The following is a 21,749-nucleotide window of genomic DNA, read 5'->3' on the forward strand; positions in this document are numbered from 1 at the left end:
ACAACGGTAATCAACCCAGAATGCCAACGGCACTTTTGGGCTTCATTCACATTTCAAGACCTTATGAAATAGGCAGCATTGCACTCATCTTGAAAGCAAATATTAGTAGGCTGAAGTTGTGAAGTTCACCTTTCTTTCATTGCAATGAATGAGGTAAAGACAGAGTGGACTAAGCTCTTTGTGCCAGCCTCCCTTCTCTGGCTACAAGGCAAATCACTCTTTGTCGTCACTTCTTACATACCTGCAATTTTCCTTGCAAGAACACTTTCTGATCCTGTAAATTTTGTGCATGCACATAACTGATATCAAGACAGTTACAGGTTACCACTGAATCAATGGAGAATGTTTCAAGGTTTGCTTATTTTACTGAATTAGAGCAAGATTGGCTTCGGGTCTTGGGCAAGAAATCTGCCTAATCATAATGTAGTAAGTGTTGGATTCTCTGCAGCACTATTCCCTGGTAAAACTGACCCAATCCACTGCCATACAGTTTTGACAGCTACACAGGAGACCCAAATTGTTTCAAAAATGAATGAGTTGCATACTGTCTATCTGTCTTAATTCACTTGTGCTTTAGATGATGAGATTTAATTTAGCAATTTGACTCAATAAAATGTTACACTTGTAGGGTCAATGGCCTGAAAATTTAATTCCAGAGACTTAATTGCATTACTTTGTACGTGGAGATCAATAAAATCAATTTGATTGGGGAAGAAAATAGCAGTTTTTACTCCCTAAAAAAATAGAATGGAAAATGAACCACATTTTGAACCAGACCAGAATGAATATTATTATGCATATCTCTGGAATACAAGAATAATGCATCATTTTTCTCCCAATGCATTTGAATCAGCACTTTGCACAATCTGGTCAGTGGAAAAGACTACTAACAAATGCAATAAATTAATCATTACTCTATACTTAGAAAGTTCAATAAGAATTCCTACATATGTGTTTCATGTGCTTTCTTCTTAGCTGACTTCAGCCAGATGAAACCCATATATACTGGCAAGCAAAAACATTACATGCACGTTACTTTGAATTTTCCCACTGCTTACTTGAGAATAAATAGAGTACAATAATTCTGTAGGATTCAGTGATACTAGTGATTCCAAAACTTGATTTGTAGTATTGTAAAGTGATTTTTGAAGAAACAGGGTTAGTGCATAAGATCTAAATCTAGAAAAATTTATAGAGCCAGATGTGCCAGCTGTTAACCTGACCAACAACAGCCAGTGCTGGCAAAAATATTTACTCATTTACCTTCTTCACAGTTTTCTCCTTTGTACCCAGAGTTGCAGGCACAAGAGCCCATGATGCAAATGCCCCGTCCCCCACACTGGGGATCGATGCACTGACTCGTAGGCACGTCACACTCAGTGCCCTTCCAGCCACTGTAACACAGGCAGCGTCCTTTGGAGTACTGCCCATTGCCACTGCACAGCACTGGGCAGGCTGCTGTGAAAAAGAACACAGCAGAACAATCAAAATAAAGATCTTCACCAAAGCTTTATAAAGAAGAACATCTGAGATGTTGCTTTTCTGATGTATTTGTCTTCATGCTCACTTAAACTGGCTTGAGAAAAGCATTGGGTTGATTTACCTCTTGAACAATCGGGGCCCAGAAACCCAGGAAAACAATGGCAGGATCCAGAAACACATTCACCGTTACCATGGCAATTCCGGGGGCATTCCACCACAGACTCTAAAAGGAAAAAGAGAAGGATAATTCACAGGTGCCCACTGTATGAAGTAGCTATCATTTGAGCCACTACAAATTGACAGCTTGCTCTCCCTGCAAGAAGAGTTTACATTTGTTTTGTTTGAAGAACATGGATAACTGTGATTTTCTACTGTCGATGTCCCCAGTATCTTAGGACATTATATTCCAACAAAAAGGAAAAAATTACAAGTGTAAAACTATATGAGCTCCATACTTAAATCTAGTCCTGTGCCATTTAATAAATATTTCAAAACAGCATCCTCCTTTCAAGAACTGTTTCACTAGAAGTACTTATGCCTTAGACTAGGAAATTAAAACCCTTATGCCTTAGATCAAGAAATTAAAATATATACTCTGTGTTTTATTCCGAGTAGCAAAATAAACACATAAATGGAAAACATGCAAAAAAAAAAAATCTCATTTAACTATGAAAACCGATCTATGAATTCCCAAAAACCTGACCCCAAGCTAGCATTTGGTAAGAGCTTTAAAGATTATGCTTACCTATAATTATGGTATTAAAAGACACCTGCTCTGCATTTTTCCCATCATTATAAAAGGCCAGGTGCCAGATGCCAGAATCCAAATACTGGATAAAACCTGCCTCGTGGAGACTGACAGACCTCGCCTGCCGTCCTGCTCGCTCCGACTCCAGCAGGTTGCGTTGCTCCCTTGCAATCAGCCGGCTGCCATCCAGGAGCTCCACAAAGTCATACTGCAACGAAGCACACACGGGAGCTTGACAAGTCATGGGCTGACCATGGCACCACCCTGACAATATGCTTGTATTTAGACCAAGAGTTTCCTTTTGGAACAGGGAATCAGGAGCTGAAACCAACCCTTTCTTCCTTCTTTGCTCCTTGCTAAGCATTCTAATAAAATTACCAACAAGGTCTCATGCTTATTGGAAAGACATTTTCAGTAGAAAGTGGCCAATTAACCCATTACATACACTGGGGGAAGAAAATAGCAGTTGAAATGAGTCTGCAGTCATGACTGGCACCTTAATTACAGGTAAGAGCTAACGTTCAAACTGTGTTACATACATATGGGCTAATAAAAATAATAATGTCAGATACCCATAATCTACTTTTCCTTATTTAATTTCAGATGAAGGATTAACTGCTCAATCCTCCTTTTGTACAGTCTGGAATTTTTGAGGAAGGAGAGCAAGAGCTTTACTTCTCATCACAGCAGCTCAAAACAGGAGAAGGAAATCAGAAAACATTTCAACTATCAAAAATTACAAACTGACCAAGCCCCATGGTACCTCAGGTCAATGGACAGCACATACTGTATTTTAACAACTAACATGAGGCTTGGAAAAATGTAGCAGCATCTCAGCTGATAAAACAAGCAAACTTACAACACAAGTTCTTATGCATGTTATGCATGTTTATGCGCCTTAACTAGGCTAATAGCACCTGGAGGGCTAAAACTGCTCCAGGCCCTACACTGATTGTACACTATCTGGAGTCTGTTCTCATGGCTTGAAACTTGTTTTCTTCATGTTGAACATGTAAAGATCAGTATGTATAGAGCAAAATTAAACTGGTAAGAAAACTGAAGAGCATTATTGCTTGTGGCAGAGGCTCTCTGCTTTTATTGCTAAGACTGTTCAAAGTTTCACTTCTACTGTGACACATGTTTATCATATGAGGTGAACTTTAGCACATAAACCTTCAATCTTTCCATGTGTTGAAGATCTCTCTCAAATGAAATTACATTAAATTAAAGGCCAGCATGTAGAACCACTGATTCACAAGATCTGGGATAAGATCAGTTCCCAGGACCACAGGATCAGTGATTTTTCCACCATGACTTGTGACCTTCAGAAACTGCTCCTGAGACAAAAGAAAATATGATAGCCTTTGTCCTGGAAAAAGGGTTTAAGTACTTATGTTCTCTTCTTGAAATTGCAGGCCAAAATTCACTGGTATTGTAAGATTGCTTGTCCCAGTATTCCGAATCATTTTCCCACCAGGCAGGATGTGAAGGAAATGCATAGTTAATACGACTCTATCAACACCTGAGATGCTTTTCCAGCTCTGTCTGAATGAGCAGGATAGAACAGAATGTGATTAGGATGCGCAGAAGCCGGTGCCTCGGCAGCTCTGTATGTGCTGCACTGCATGGAAATGAATGTGATCATTTTGGGAGAGCAATTATTCAAAACCATTCAACACTCTCATTTGTCAGAGTATTAAATATTTATCTTATTTTATGAGAGAGAGAAAAACAATTTTGGCTTTTTTTCACTCCTGCCTCTCTGGTGGTTATAAGATTTTTAAAAAGGGAAGGTTCTGAGTTTTAACAGGTCATTCATAGACAATAGTAATTAGTATATGGCAAGAGACCACTTTTGAAGAAGGACGATTTCAGATTAAAACTGTATTTTTGATACAGGAACAAGTGGTTACACAATTTGATTGGCCACTAATGGCTGACAAGCACAATACAATTCACGATTTTCTATTTGTAATGTAATAAGGACATATGCTCTTATCAGAACACCATTTTAGACTACACTTAAAAAGCAATACAGAAGGGAATTAGCTGTTCATTCTGTCCCCCAGAAAAAAAACCAATTGATCTTAACAAACCCTTTTAAAAGCTGCTTTTTTATATTTGGGACATGGCAACAAAAACAGACTGGAAAAACAATTATCTTCATAAGCAAAACCATACTAATTTTATTTTTCTCCTATTAGGATAAATTAATTTCCTTTACATTGAGTCTAAATATGATGTTTTGTCCTACCATACCATACAGTTTTGCTTTAAAACAAAGTCTATTTTATTCTTAAAAGTCTCTTTAAATAAACATATTGATTCTCTGGCTGCAATGGAACTGACATTTTTAGAAAGTGTCACAAAGACTTTCAGGCTTGCATTGATTGGGTTTTGAATGAACAGCCACCGACAATTACTTCTGGTTGATTTATTTATGATTCCACAGAAAGAGAACCATGCATCTCAGATCAGTCTGTCACACATTAATAGTAGCTGTGCTTGAGACTAATTTTGACACCTAAAGAGAATACAGCAAAGCAACCAAAAATTCTGTCCTGAATACAATAAATCAAACAATTTCCTACATGCTATATTCCTATTATTTTGGATTATGGGACAGAAGAAGAGTTAAACTTTCTGCATACTGTTACTGCTTAATTAACAGAATTTTCGAAGATTGATAGGAATAGTTATATACAATTTATTCTATTACAAGACAAGGGTGTAAACTAAGACTTCTTGAAACCTCTCCCAAGCTTATTTCTACCATACTTTTGTTCTGTCCCCTGCAATAAAAGGATAATTGGCACCAGAGGTTGTGCACTTAGGGACAGATATTGACTACAGTGTCCTCTTACTCACTGTCAGGTGGTACAAAAAAGAGGTGGATACACAGGCAATGGGTACAGGAGAGAAGTGGAGAACAAGGTGGCAATTGTACAAGGCAAGTTTTGCATTACTGTCAAAGGTGACAAAGACACACATTGGTAGAAAAATCGAAGGTGTAAGGAGGGAGCTAAAGAAAATTGTGCTGTGTGGTTACACATGTAGGGTATCACAGGCATATGAGCAAAGATTTTGGAGGAGGACAGGTGACAAGGCAACATTACAAATGCTGGCAGAGTGCAGGATGTAGTAAGTTCTCCATTATTTAACATAAGATCTGAAAATTCAAATACTGACGTTTGAGAAACAAGCAGCAGTTGCTCATTTCCATAAATTTTGTTATTAGCACTTGTCATTCTGTGACTAGAAGATAAGGGCAGATAGCATTTAAGAGACACAGACATGAAGTGATATATGTGAGTGAGATGCTACGTTTCGAAGTCCTTATGAAACAACCCTAGCTTTACACATCCAGAGATGGGCTCTGAGCCAACTTTTGTCATTATAAGATGAGATCTTTGAGCTATGGTAGACAGATTATGGAAATAAGAGCTCAATAATTTAAAAAAAAAAAAAAAAAAAAGCCAGACATCATTAAGGCATTGGATGACGTCATCATAGTTAAATACCTCTTATGTTCTGTGCTGTTCTGGTCTCCACACCTTGAAAAGGCTGCATTAAAACGGGTGAACATTCAGAAAAGGATAACCAAAGGACTGAAAAAGCTTTCATGAAAAGAATGACAGATTGGAAAAAATACACCTTTCTGATAATACTAGAGATCCATTAATCAAGGGTGGCATGGAGAAGAAATTAATGAGACCTTCTGCCCTGCCTCTTCCAAAACACTGCCAACAGTGTGTCTAACAAAAGCTACTGTCTCAAAACACACTGAGTACAGTGTGAGATATGTAGTTAAGCCCTGCTGCAAATGTCACAGATACTAAAAGCTTCCATAGATCCAAAGGTGACTATGCAAAGTCACAGGAAAAAAGAATCTATCAAAGATTTGTAGACAAATCAAAGACAGCATCACTGACTCAGCAAAGTCCTTCAGCCTTAAAACTCTGGAGGCCAAAAGCATATTGTGCTACAATAACTACAATATTATCATGCTGCTTTATTAATCTCTCTGTTTCTGCTCATGGCCCCCATCAGAGACAGAAGGCTAGATGGGCCTTCGACCAAACTCAGCATGGATATTTATGTGCTTGTCTGCTATGTTCCTGTGACACTTGGAGCCACATGAGTGAGCTGCCTTGTCTAATGGACAGGATGGAAGTGAAGGATGGAAGTGGAATGGAAGGATGCAGTGAAGCCAAACATCAGCTGTTAGTCTGTCCCAGCTACCTATGCCCAGCTTGCAGTTAGGAACTTTTGTCAGTACAAGCCATAAGAGTTAGGGGAAATAAGAAAGCAATAAATGGACTTATGCTTGTAATCCCCTCAGTGTTCTAAGAAATGTATTTTTTGCCAAAATACCTTATTTTTTTTACATAAGCTACTTCAGTTAAATATGTATTTTACCAGGATGAGTTGTGTCTTCACCAAAGTCCTGTGTTAGGACTTTGTTGGAGAAAGGCCTAAACTATCAAGATGTATTTTAATCCATTTTTTCCCCCACATGAAGGAGCATGGTCGCAAATAAAACCCAACTGCTTACTGAAACTGCATTTTCAGAAGATTACATACATGTTTTATCTCAGACACTTAAACCAGACATCATTGGGTTCAAGGCTATACAAACATTCTGATAAACCTGTACCCTTGGGAAGCTTTAGCAGCCTTATAAGTTCACTAGGGCACTGATAAGTAAGCATGCCTAATTTTTCAATGAATCAAATGTCAGTCAATGATTTGTTAAAAATACTCTAATTATATACCAGGCAAATATAGGACAAGAAATCTTGACCTATACCCTGGGGACAATATATCCAAAATGTCAAGCAGGACTCACATATGATTATTTCTGTTATATCTTACCTAAACATTAGTAAGAACTTGGAGTCTGTGTAATACAGAGGACAGGAAACAGATTTAGTAGTCTCTGTGTTTTTGGATAAAGGGCACTCCTGTTTCAAACTTTTGACAGGATAAGGAATCAGGTAAAGATAATTTTTTAATAGATGTACTTACTTGCATAACTTCTCATATAAATGCATAGTCTAGATCAGCTTCTTCAGTTTTATTCCTTCATGCCACACATGTATTCCCTTAACTCCTGTTACTGTTATCATTGAGATGGCATTTGTATTCTAAACACCTATTTCAAATGGCTGATAACTTTCTGAATCAATTTTCTCTACTCTAGAATTTCATGTGGTTGTTGTCAGCCTGAGGGTGGGTGTTCATATGTGAAGGTCTGAAGAAAATCCATTTAATCATTATTATGAAGATCAAATTTTTAAGTAAACAAAGTTCACTTTCTGCATTCAGTAAAGTGTTTCTACTTAAATGGAAACTAAACTACAAAATAAAGTTAATGTAACATTCAATGACTTTACCTGCTTTGCTTACTCTTTCTCTGTAGTTTTTATCTGTTAAGTAGGTGTAATAATTATTAATATATTAGTAACGTATTTCTATATTGTACATACTTTAACAGTTATATCTGAATAAAAAAACCCAAAAAAATTTAAATAGTGCAGTAGCATAAAATTCAAATTTAAAAAAATGGGACTGTATTAAAATATATGAATTTTGCACCTATGGATTTGCTGCTACAACTGTGTATCACACACAGTCAGTCAAGCTTTGATACAATTATACCATATGGTTGCTATACTTAGATTTGTGTCCACAGCAAACCCATACACTCAAAAGTCACTAAGATGTTTCTCCAAATGAGGTAGAAGAAAATGAGCTAAAATACCTATTCAGGTGGAAAAATGGATCTCAGACAGCACTTGGACAAATATTGTGCTGAAAGAAACCTAATCTTGGCGGGTTTTAAATCTTAAAACTAATATGACTACAATTAATGCTAAAATACCATCTGAGGCACTGATTCTCTGTTTCTCCTGCCAATCCAGAAGACTGTTCATTCTTTTATACTTTAACTGTTCATATCCATATCACTACAGATAAAAAGTGGCTTTTTGTTACTAGGAAGTGTGACCATATGCGATAAAAGGTGTCATTAGAAATCTTCTGAGGGGTGGAACAGAATAAATCCTCTGGGACACTAAAGATCAAAGTTTCATGACACTAGATGCCTAGTGAAGACCGCCACTTTTATAACCCCAATTCACTGTATCTTTGTAAATACGCATTACATAATTTTTCTTTTATGTTTTTATTTTGTGAGACAACAAGCCGTAAATACTGTAGTATTTGCTTGTCTTCTTGTTTGGAAATTTGGTTAATGTGCTGTTGGCAGGAACTCTCAACCACACCTTATGTGTGGCCGTAAGATTCTCTATTAGTTTGCTTAGGTTTTTAAAGATATGTGAATATACCAAAGAATAGAAAAAAGTAGCTATAAATTCTGCATGAAACAACTCCATATCTAAAGAATCACTGATTAGGCAATAAAACAGCTCATAAATAAGAATACCATGTACCCCCATTCTAGATACCAACACAGAGTATTACCAATGTTCTGGTCATCACACGAGATCAATGAAGTATAAACAGTAATAATAAAAATCAGCAAAATGGAAAAGAATAGAATCCTGAGAGATAAAAAAGCTACAAAAGATAAAAGATCATGGTTTTCAATCATGTGCTACTTTAAACGCAAGCAGTTCTCACCTGAGTGTGTGAAGGTGGTAAGCCTTTTCGACCATATACTCCAATCAATGCATCTTTCTGAAGGGATATATTGAATTTTAGAAATTGTGGCTGATCAATGAAGAGTTGTGATCTCCAAAAAATCCCAGGGGGCACTTCTTGTATCGCTCTTCGGCCTATATCAAGTTCTCCAGAATCTATAGTGTTGTTTTCTTGTGCAAATCCTCCTAATTTTCCTGATGGTTTAGAACAATGAGATAAAAAATTAGTGCTCCTTTTTGGCTTTAAATCCTTCATATATATCTTCAAATATTTAGAATTACTTCAGAAAAATGTTATCTGACAACCTTTTTGAATACAAGATCCCAGGAATTCAATGATTTGGAAATAAAAAGGCAAAGATACCACAAATACCTGAATACTAAAAATGCTATAGCATCCCTAAGAAGGACCATTATGGAAGTGGTTTAGAATCTACATTAAACTGTATTTTTTTCCCCTAGCATTTTAACAGGGGTTTCTCAGAATAAAATCTCACATTAAAAAGAAAAAAAAAAAGAAAAAGCAAAATGCAGCATACGGATTTTAAGAGCAATAGATACATAAACAAAAGTAGTCAAGAGAACTAATATAATCATTTTCTACATTAAATATCAGAGCATTTATTCAATACTAACAAAACCTACATCTCTGGTTACCTAATTTTGGTTTTGTTTAAGCAAGCAATGCTGTATTGAAGCAGCTGGCACATGAAAGTGAGGCTTGAATGAAACAATACAAAGAAAAATGGAACTGTCATTATAGTCTGGGAGTTTGCTGTGTTTTTACCAATTCATATTTTTTTCATCTGCTAGTCTATTATAAAGTTTGAACTAAATCCATCTGCATGTGATAAGCATGTTCATGTGATGCTCACTTGTTTGCATACAAGTGTTCTGAAGAACTGACAATTCCGCCTTGTCTTTTACGTTCAAATTCTACATTATTCATCATTTGATGGAACAAACTGACACAACCTTTTTGCAAACATTTAGACTGTAAAAAAAACTAGATTAAAATCTGAAATGCCAGGTGAGGTCACACATTGATCCTTGCCACTTATTGTGCATCCAAGATGAACTGAGACTGCTGCTGAATTAAACAGGTACGGAAGCACTGCTGAGAGGCCTTGAGTGGGAACTTGTATCATCATCAGAGCTGTGTCACAATGGCATTGCAGTCACTGAAAATGTTTCACAGGATTATCACATTGATCAGAGTGCTGTTGAGAAGAGACAGTGAAATATCTTGATCTTGAAGACACTAGTTTTTAAATACTTTTCAGGATGAGTCTAATGCTTTTCTAAATTTGGACTTAACATTTTATAATACTTGTGTGTTATTCTAGAAGATGGATCTGTATTCACTATTTCAGTTTATTTAGGCATTTGTTTTTTACTTCTTTCTTCAAATTTAAACATATTGTGTTGAACAAATTCACACACTGATGATGGGTAATCACTAAACAATAAACACTTGTTTGCCATATTGATCTGCAACTTCCCATATTTCTACATTTCAAATGAAAAATAACTGCCTTGTACTACTGAAAAGATGAGCTAGACAGCTTGAGTAAGTGCTGTTTATCAAATACATTAACCAACTTCCCAGGAATGCCTGTTTCTGGGGTTCAACACTCAGTAGATAATACACTTAAGCACTCCTATGTTCTTCACAGAAAAAAAATTGGTTTTACTTTGTAGCCACATGCCCCTTTAGCACCCCAACACCTCTCTCAAAGCTGTCAGCAGCTGTTTGTCACCCTAACATTAGGGTGTTAATTATTCTTTGTTCTCTATTGTATCTCAACGAGCATAAGAAATATCTTCATAGTGTTATAATTTCCTTTCCATTTTCTAAACAATAACAGTTCTTACACACTGCTTTAAACCAAAACATGAAATGTTATGTTCATACACATTTACTATTAAGGTGGTTGAAATTTCTCAAATCCAAATCAGAGGATCAGGACATTACCAGGGGACTAGAGAAGGGTGGTACTGAAAGTTTTTCAGCTGTCAAAGTATCTGAATCAAGGCTTCATTGATTCTTCCTTACAGTTTTCAGTAACCAGTGGGATAGCACAGAGGCCTCACTTCTCACATTTCACATCTAGTCATCACACTTTCCCTTCTGCCTAACTGGTCCCTCTTTTGTGGTTTAAAATGTGTACTCTCTGGTCTTTCTGTTGTTCACTATTGATGCATGCTGATAAATGACCACATACCATATTCTGCAGAGGACAGCATTTCAAGTGGGTGGAATTAACCCTGTTATCTTGAACAGTAATTAGGGACATAAGGAAGCAAAAATGTATTTGAAATCCTTGTTATTTCCTTTTATTTTTGAGGCAGTGTATAACAGGTTTTAGTTTGTTAAAAAAATTAAAAATTACCAAGGGAAAAACCCAGTAAGTCTTTATAAAATATTTACAAAAACATCAATATATTTTATAAAATAAAGTGTATTTATATACTTTATATATACTATATATATATAATAAAGTATATATTAAAGTATATATGGCTACTGAATGCAGAAGACAATGGGATGAAAAGCTGTCACTGCAGCATCAATATTCACAACCACAGAGCAGATTTTTTGCTCTTCATTCAAAACAATTAAGAAAACAGGAAGTGATAATGACTCTCTACAAAAAAAAAATATGGCAGGAAGGTAAAGGAAATGAGAAGAAAATATCCTGCTGGAGAGGTTTCAGAGGCAAAAGGACAAAGGAGGGAACTGAAAAATGACAAAAGGAGGGAACAGAGCTATAACTTTTCTATGACTTGGATCTGTGATAATTTGAAAAAATTTTCAAGATGTCAATTTCTGGCAGAGGCTTCCTCGTTTTCAGGGGTAAGGAGGTCAGATGTACCTTGTGAATGGGAAAATGGATTTTTGTGTAATGAAACAAACACTGCATTCATCAACCATTTAAATCAAGTCTTCTATTCAAAACCTATTGATTTTGAAGCCTCTGTTAGCCAAAAGTGCACAAGCTCTTAAATGTTTTGAGAATCTTAAAGGGCAACATGGAAAAAGGTCGATAAAAAAATAATCCCTTTATGTGGTTTGTATTTTAAAAGCTCTCAGAACAAAATTAAGATAGTTTTTTCTCCCCCTGTTTTATATATTGGTTGGATGATTCAGACTCAACATTATATGCTAGAGACTTTCTTAGCAAACAAATGTACATATTCTATCTGACTTATTGAATTTCAGAGAGAAATTTAAAACGAGATAAAAGAAAACATCAATCTCTGTAGAGAAAAATCCAAGATATTCCATAGTGAGGTCATCATGCCACACAAAGCTCCTTGATCATGAGTTGCCTTCTAAGCATAGCTAAGAGAGAAGCTTCAAAAATACGCAAATCATTCCTGAAGTGCCTCTTCTGGAACAAAAACTTCAGAAAAAGTGATTACGATGGAACACACACATGTAATCTTTTGTCCAAAGCTACTGAAAGGTTGCTGAAAGTGCCAAACATTGACTCTTAGGATCAGGTGCCCCTTATGAAACAGTGTGTCCCTACACCTTGGGCCCCTGGCTTTATTGTGGCCATTTGTTCAACACGAGACCCCTAAGGCAGGATGGTCCGAGCCAGCTTTAGCACCCTCCTGCTATCTCTGGGGACCCTACTGCAACAATAAAAATATTACCATGTATTTTAGAGTAAACAGAGGTTCTTCTTCTCTGGATATGCTGAGAGCTGTCCTATCCTCATCAAATATCATATGTAAATTCCTGTGGGGAATTTTGGCTGACAGTTAGCTTTCCTAGTAAGATCAGCATTATTGCTCAGGATCCATAGGCCCCTTCTCATGCTAGGTAGGAGAAACTGTGTGTTCCTGCTTATCTGTTTAAAATTACTATTACTTACAAATGCTCTGTACTTGCATTCCATATAGGGTCTTGGAGGAAAACGGTTAAAGTTTGATGATGTAAGTAAAACACAAAGGAAGGAAATGTTCCAAAAGAAGGGGAAAAAAAAAAAAGGTGCCCATTTCACTTACCACTGTCTCCAGCAGGAACTGTTACAGGATGTGTTGGCACAGTATCAGAATTCACTTTTCCATTCTCAAAAGTATCATTTTCAGTCTGCTGCAACTGCCAGTTGAGGCCAAACAGATGCATTGCTGAAGGTAGAGGATACAGGTTATTTGATGCTTTTAACCACAATGACGAACTGCACAAGTAATGACTTTCCATGCTTCGCAGTGGAATAGCAACTCATACATAAAAAAAAATTAAATTACATGAACAAGCATTTGCAGACTAATAGTTCAGCAATAGCACAAAGCAATTACTACCACTGTCCTTTAATGATACAGTGCTTTCAGTGAACACAGTTGACAGAAAGCTCACCAGTCTCATTTTGAGTCTTTTACCGGTCCCAAATCAATGTTCAAAAGGATAGGCAGTAATTATGTTCTTTCTCTTTTTTTCATTTTTGATCCTTCTGAAGAGACAAATCATTTAAGTGAACTTCTAAATGACCTACTAAAAGAAATTATTTTCCCAGCAGATGGATCTGTCTTGGTTAGCCAGAAAGGGAAAAAAAATACAGGAGAAGAGGAAGGAGGGTGCTGTGGGTGTTGCAGGGCTAACCTACGACACAAGCACTTCATATGCTGTTAACACCACCCTGCAAAACCTCCCATTATGTGTCCATTCCCCACACTCCTAAATGAGGCCAAGACCATGAGCAGAGGCAGGGACACTGAGGCACTTTGCTCTGATAATGGTAATGCATAAGTAAGGTTTCTGAATTACTTAATTCCCCACAACCATGTTCATTTGAAAGTTGATACCATGTTAAAGAGTTTAGCTGAGTTAATTATGAAACAGAGTCAACCTTCCATGGTGTTAGGGAGAACTTTAAGGAACCTTGATCACCAGGGATTAAGGAATGAAACCAGCATCTAAACTTTTAGAGTAAAAATATGGAAAAAAAAAAAACCCTATCTTAGTGCTATACTGTGATACTCGCATACAATTTCATGCTGTCTCTGGATTATTTTTTTCTCTTACAATGTCTCTATAATGCCACCAAAATTCATTTTATTGTAATTACTCTAGTTTGCGCTTGGGGTAATGTAGGTTTGCTCATTCCATGATAACAGTTCTCTGCAAAGCAGTTAAAACAGTCTTTCAGTGCTACTAGGGCATAAAAATACACTGGGGAAAAAAAATTTGCACTCATGTTTTTTAACTATTAGTGCAAAATAGAAGGAAAATATTTCACTGTACTTTGTTGTTTCTGCTACTTCCCTCTCTCTGAATCAAAGTTACTGCTATAGTCAACATTAATAATTTATTCATTCCCTCTATGCAAATGACAAAAAATTCTTCATCCATTTGGTTTCATCTCTGATCTTTAAATCTCTCTGTATTGATCACGGCAACCCTTACTTAAGATGAACAGGCATAAATGGAAGTTCAGTTAGCCAGGCAACAAAAACTGCCAAATTAAGAGGTTGTCTGCCAGGTCTTTGCCTTAAAGCCTCCTCCTTAACCTGAAAAAAACAAAAAAACCAGAACGCAACTAAAGACCTGTTACTTCAGAGACTGAAATCCTCACTACAGATGACATATTCTCTTTGTTCCAAGTCCTTGACTCTACCATTACACTTCTTTCCCAGACTTTAAATTGCCTGTCAAGGTCTGATAATGTAGAATGTTCCTTGACCCTAAAAACATCTTTCTTTTATCCCCTCTCAACTCTTGTTAAATCATAAATCTGACCACCACCATCTCTAGTGATACCTCACTAGAATTAGCCATCATTATTTTGACCCTACATCAGCTGAAATCCTTATTTATGTATTAATCACGTGATGAGTGTATCTGTTTTAATATATTTCAATAAAATCCCTAGGGTCAAAGTCTACAATTTGTTATACTTGTTCATTTCACTGGCAGCAATGAAAGACTGCAAATAGCTAAATATTTCATGATTTAAACCCAGTACATTCCTTGTTTTCAAGTCCAGAGATCTAAATCACCTCCCTTAACTTTGCTGTCTTCTTATCCCTTTTATTAGTTCTTCTGGAGAAAAGAAAAGAAAATGACATTAATTTTGTAACTCTAGAAAAACAGGAGCTTAGAACATCATTAACATCTGCTGGTGCTATGTACAGCCCTATGCCTCTCCATGCACTGGGAGATCAGAAGGGGAAGCTCCAGCATGACCTTCTAGCCATTCCCTTGTAATTCAAAACAGCTGGAATTTGAAGTCTTCAAAGGCAAGTACTGTGGGATCTATATTGACTACATCAATATAACCACAATTACTACAATGTAAGTGACAACTACCTTTTCTTTGTCTTTGTACTGATGTGAGTCCCATTGTAGTTTACTGTCAAAGACTGGGAGTGTTAGCTGTATCTCGCAAATATACAATTCCTCTCTCAGCTTTGACAATGAACTAGAAACAAGTTCAATACATTTAATGAAAGTGAACAGATGGATAAATACAGGTGTTTCACAGACTGGGAATAGAGGATTATTTTTTAAGGAGACAAAACTGTTGCTAGACAATTCCAATGACAAAACTTAGAGTGTGCACTAATACACTAAATAATTCAACCACACACTCACTCTTGAGCTAGTGCTATGGAATTTAGAGAATTCTCCTTTCACAACAAACATGAAAACAACATGAAAGAAACAGGCTTATTGCTAAAGTATCAAATTACAAGACAGAATTTATTTTGAAATTATGAACTTTAGGAACATGGTTAAATTGACTGATGAAGACAAACTCAGGCACTATTGTGCAATATAAAAGCAAACTTTCCATCCTTATCAGTTTTATAAGGAAATTGAGGCATCTGATAAAATTTTTTGATGCTACTATCTGTTTAGCAGCACCTGGGACTGGTACCTTAGTGGGATATCTGGGACCCTCCAGTCAAATGGTATGGACTAGTTCTGAATTTCCAAAGGGAGAATGATGCAATCACACTGCAGAGGTGTACATGTTTGTCTGATTTCCTTTGGTCTAGAAAAGGATGCATACCTTCTTCTAGCTTTGGGATGGGGATGTAGGAGATCAATTGCCTTCTCTGTTTCTACTATGTTCAGAGAAATAGTAGGTTTACTTCTTTTCATAAAGAATTTGATATATAAAGCAAAACTTAAAGCACATTTGAACAAATTGCATTTCATTATTTCCTGCTGCTATTTTTGTCCCAAATCTAATGTAAAAAAGTTTCTTGATTTTTGGATTAGATATAATCTGTCATGTCTGGTTTGGAATAATAAATTTGGAATTTATTTGGTGTTAGAGAATGACAATGAAGCCAAGAGATGCTTCTACAGTCATTAATTCTGAATCTGCCAAATATATGGGGATACCAACACAAGAATGACTTTCATTTCAATACTGGCATAACTCTCATGGCAGCAAGGACTTGTGTGAGAATGCCAGATGCCTCCAACCCCAAGGCAGGCAGACTGCGATGGTTGTGGTCATGGATCACAACAACTCAATCCAAAATAATTTGCAGCTGCAAGCATGCAAGCATAGATGAATTCTCAGAGGCTGGGAGAAAAGATGGGTTGTCACAATTCCAAAGTGCCCACAAATGCTAACAAAAGCCTTCTCTTACTTGTATCAAGACTGGGATGATTGTTTCCATTGTGGAACAGGACCATTATTAAGCAGAAAGACAGACGATGATATCTGGGGTAAAGAAGTCAAGGAAAGCTGGACATGCTATAAAGAAGGAAATCTTAGAAGCACAGGAATAGGCCATCCCCATCTGCTGAAAGGTGGGCTGGTGGAAAAGAAGACGATCCTGGATGAACAGAGAGCTTTGAATGGAACTCGGGAAAAAGGGAGTTTATCATCCCTGAAAAAAGGCACTGGCAGCTCAGAACTACAAGGTGTTGTGAGGCCATGTGGGGAGAAAATTAGGAGGACCAAAGCCTACTTTAATCCATCTACTGCTATAAAAGACAACCAATGATTACACAAACACATCAGCCATAAAAGGAGGGCCAAAACCCTCCATCCTTTCTCAGGAAAACAGTGACAAAAGATGAAGAAAAGTCTGAGGCCTTTGTTGCTTCAGTTGTTAATTAACAGGACCAGTTGTCATCAAGGTATCCAGCCTCTGGACCTGGGAGACAAGAGTCAGGGAGCAGAATGAAGCCCACATAATCTGGAAGGGAATTGTCAGTGACCTGCTATGCATCTTAGGCACATACATCTTCATGGGGCCAGATGGGATTCACCTGAGCATCCAGGGAGCTGGCAGAAGAGCTCAGCAAGCCACCTCCAGTCATTTACCAGCAGTCCTGGACAAGTGTGGATGTCCCAGCTGACTGAAGTTGGATAATGTGACACCTATCTACAGGAAGGGCCAGAAGGAGGTTACAGGGAACTCCAGTCCTGTCAGCCTGACCTCAGTGCTGCGAAAGGTCATGGAGCAGATGATCCTGAGTGCCATCATGCAACACGTACATTGAGGTACTGAAGCACATCCAGGGAAAGGCAATGAAGCTGGTAAAGGGTCTGGAGCACAAATTTTATGAGGAGCAGCTGATGAAGTTGGGGTTGCTTAGCCCAGAGAAATTGAGGTTCAGGGAGACTCTCACGATCCCTACAACTACCTGAAAGTAGGTTTTAGTAAGCTGAGCGTCCATCTCTTTTCCCATGTAACGTGTAACAGGCTAAGAGGAAAAGGCATCAAATTAAGCCAGGGGAGGTTTAGATTAGGTATTAAGAGAAAATGTTTTCATGTCAAGGATTGTAAAACATTGGAACAGACTGCCCAGGGAAGTAGTGAAGTCACCATCCCTGGAAGGATCACCATCCCAAAAACACTGTGGCTATGGCTCTTCAGCACATGGTTTAATGGTGAACATGGTTGACAATTTGACTTGATGATTTTAAAGGTCGTTTCCATTTGTAACTATTCAACCTATGATTAAATAGTTACATTTTTGTAAACTGAAAAAAAAACCCCTTAATTTTAATTAATTTTATTAATTTTAATTTGAATTAAATTTATGAAAAAAACTACCATCTTTAACCTGGGATTCTAGGCTCTTCTACCTATTCTGCTGTTTCAGTCACTACATCCTACATCTGTTCTGCAAAGTAATCTCTAGCTACCAAGAGTTCTTCATTTGCTGAAGCTCTGCTAGCACTTACCTTTGGACTGAGTTGTTTAAGGTGACATTTGTACTGCTAATGGACAAATTAACTGCATGGCCACCCTTTAGAGTGTGGTGAGGAGTGCATTCCCTCTAACAGAGTGGAAAGAAGAGGCATCAGAGATGAGAAAACTCTCTTGGATCTGGGCTGCTCTTGGCATGAATATAGTATCACTGCCTGTGTGTGTGTGTGTGTGTGTGTGGTGCTGGTGAATATGACTAAATTCACCAGAACAAATCCCAAACATCAAAGCAGTAACCAAATTAACAGTTGGGCCCTTACCCTCCTCTTTCTCCCTCACCCTGCCAATGGAGTGCAACATTCAAATATTCAGAGCTCAAATTAAAAGAGTGCATTTGTACCAACAGCAGCCTTAATGCTAACATAAAAATGCTGTCATTTGTTGTAGGCAATTGGGTAATTTTGCCATCTGTCACCACACAGTTCACTGAAGAATTTCTGAACCATCTTAAAACTGCATTTTCAAGCTTGGTTGATCTTGAGATCACGGAAGTCTAGTTATTTTGGTTTGTAATCAGTCTACAAAGCCTTCCTTCAATAATTAAAATAGCAACTGAGAAAACATTTCACAGCAAACACTTAAAAAAACCCATTACTAGTTAACACTGTGTAAAACATTTTGCAATAATCTTCAGGAAGAAGTTTCCCATTTGTTGTGCATGCTCCTTTCTCAAGCTAGTAATTCGGTGCTTTAAGCATTACCTTTACAAGAAACTCTTTCTTGAGAAATACACTGTATTATCACTTCAAAACACTCTCCAGGACTTTCTTGCATCCAAAAAGAAATCAGTCCTTTATTAGTAGGTAGTGTAAGATGGATAATTCATGTAACTAAGTGACAGAACTAGAACTGTGAGGGCTGACAACTACCTGCTGCATTTGACTACATACCTGCTGCATTTGCTGCCTTGCTCAATCTCTCAAAGTTCTCTTCTGCCAAAATTATGAGAGGAACAAAAAAGAATTGTAACAGAACACTAATTAATGCACCTGTTCTCCCATTTAGCACGAACTGGACTTGTCTGAATTTTTTCTCCTCTTCTCAATACACTTGAATGCTATGAGGATAGGACAGCTAGTTCATAAAGGAAATATGGTATTAGCATTATCCAGTATCCAGTGTAGCTTTAAACAGAAAACAAAGTTTAGATTGGATGTGAATATACACACAATTCTGGGGTGTATGGCTACCAGAAATTTTTTTCTTTGTAGAAAAGGGTAGCAATATACAGTAAAAGCAAGAGAAACTTACATATTGTTCTCATCAAAATTCAAGGTTGTCTCTATGATAACTCACCATGATCAACCACACCCTTTTCTAAAGTACTGTAAGTGACAAATATGCTCACATGAAACATGAGGGGCATAGCAAACACCCTGTGAGCTGTGCAGGTGAAAGAATCCCAAATGCACATCATAATGATGCAGAAACAAAACCATACACATACAAGCAGAGGCTTTATTCACAGAAGCAGTCCTGCAGTAATGGAAGAGGCAAACCCTCTGAAGTACCAGTCAGAAGTGCCAGCAACTCAAGACCTTCCATTCTGAATATGGCAACTTGTTTTTTGCAGGAAAGAACTGTAAAGGTGACAAAGGGTGTTTAATTCACAGGTAAGAGGATTCTTTTAAGTAGAAAGAAGAAGAAACAGAGTTGCCTAAATTGGGAAATGGACTTGCAATGCTGCTCCAGCTTTTCTTAGAATAGCAACAAATGAAAAAGTAACACTAGACAGCAGAAAGAAAAAACACTGCCTGTCTCTAAAGAGCAAGCATCTCCCCAAAACCTCTGGAGATAAGGCCTATGGCATATGTTTTATGAGCAGAAAGAACCCAACACCGTAGGGGAAGTTGGCAAGAGGAACTGAATGATATTGGCGACCCTCCTTCCCTTCTCCTGTGTGTTTTACAAGGTATGGAAATCAAGTCTTATTACTCATGAAGCTCTGCTTGAAGATGAGCCCTCGCTAAGTTATTGAACTCATGTTCCAGGACTGCCACTGCTACATATTTCTGGGTGCTGATATTTTGAAACCATAATTTTAAAAATTGCTTCCTTAGAATTAATTGAAAAATCTTTAGGCACACTTGAACATAAGGAAAAGTGAACATAATTTATATTTAAAGCAATGCAAAGAAGATTATAATTTAAACTAAGCAAATTGCAATTATTGCTCAATCTTGTTGAAGGATTATCTTTTAGTTCATCTCCCTGTTGGCAATACATTTTAAAATGAAATATTTGAACACTGAAGTGGTTTTTAAAATTATCTTCCATATATTTTTCTTGCAGACATAATTAGAAACTAAACCTATTTTATTCTGAAGGACCTGAAGTGGACCAGAAGATGTGCAAATGAACTGTCAGTGATTTGCATTCTTTTGCTCTTTTCTAAGATAATAGGATACCTTGGATGTTGTTGCAGATCAAATAATGAATTAAAAATAGTTAATTAAAATCTTAAATAAAGTGAATTAAAATTTACAAAGACAATTTCTTTACTTATTACTGTTTTTCTCAAATCAATAAAATCGCTGTTATTTCTAAATTTAAAATAACTTTCAAGTTCATGCTTTTGAGCACCTTCAAATGATTAGTCACCAGCAGCATCATATGAAAGTTGATGAACATATACACTGAATGTAAAACATTTTAGTAGAGTGCTATCTGAAAAACTTAGTAATACCTATCAAGATCAACATAGTAACTAAAAAAACTGGTATTTTCACTTTTATCCTGAACAGTTGAATGGGCCAATTGATTTTACTGTTTCATTTGCAAAAAAAAAAAAAAAAAAAAAAAAAAAAAAAAAAAAAAAAAAAAAAAATCCAACCTGTCTTGTCTAGTCATTTTCTCTTGGAACCTTTTAACAATGAATTTGCAAAACATCAAAAAATTTGCCTTAAAATATAGCAACAACGATGTGTCAGCTATCTACTGTGGATAAACTTACTCTCTTTGACTGCTAATCAAAGATACATGGCACTTTAAAGTATTGTTGCATTTGAACTGTTAAGAAAGATGTGTGGTAGTCTTGGCGTAAATATTTTTACTATATTCACCCCAAGATGGAACCTTTATTCCTCTGAAAACTTGTATGGCCAGATGTGTCATTTCAGTTCTCAAGACAGAGACCTTTATGTAACAATGGTCTGATTCTGTCAACTCCATTATGCAAGGCACATTCAAAGCTTAAGGGAGAATCCACATTTCTTACAACAAAAACAAAGATAATTTTTCAGTAGCCTCTTATTTAAATAAGATATATCTATTATGTCTTTTTTTAGATTTGCCCATTTATTCTGACGAACAGCAAACTTACTCCATTTTGTAATAATCTCCACTATACTTAGACAGGCATTAGTATTATCCTGGGCTTTTTCCTCAACAAAACTTCTTTTTTTTTCCAGCTAATGCTGTTCAGTCTAAAAAGATGGTGAAAAATCATTACAAGTACAGAAATGATGGGAAGTGCATACTGGATTGCTCACTCATTTGAAGCAAGGGTTGTTTTGTTCATACAAAGGTAGGAAAAACATTCTGTAAATTGTGGGTTTCCATCTAATAGTCATAATCAATGATTTTAAATATTATGGGGGAGAAGAAAATTTCCCTGATCTACACGTTTCAAGACCAGGTTTAGACTACAGGTTAATAACTTT

At 36.8% G+C, this 21,749-nt stretch overlaps 1 protein-coding gene across 51 annotated transcripts in view; it reads right to left on the reverse strand.

The window, feature by feature from the left end:
• Nucleotides 1-21,749, reverse strand: part of TENM3 (teneurin transmembrane protein 3) — a 1,292,556-nt gene that overhangs the window by 83,442 nt on the left and 1,187,365 nt on the right. For 50 of the 51 annotated variants that reach the window (XM_072927763.1, XM_072927759.1, XM_072927755.1 and 47 more), the window contains 5 exon segments: nt 12,913-13,035; nt 8,876-9,090; nt 2,228-2,438; nt 1,604-1,705; nt 1,264-1,458 (listed from right to left, as the gene is read on the reverse strand). In XM_072927763.1, coding sequence (XP_072783864.1) covers nt 1,264-1,458; nt 1,604-1,705; nt 2,228-2,438; nt 8,876-9,090; nt 12,913-13,035 — 846 coding nt within the window. 51 annotated transcript variants of the gene reach the window in all.

The sequence above is a fragment of the Taeniopygia guttata genome, chromosome 4 (assembly GCF_048771995.1).
Source record: "Taeniopygia guttata chromosome 4, bTaeGut7.mat, whole genome shotgun sequence".
Lineage (NCBI taxonomy): Eukaryota > Metazoa > Chordata > Aves > Passeriformes > Estrildidae > Taeniopygia > Taeniopygia guttata.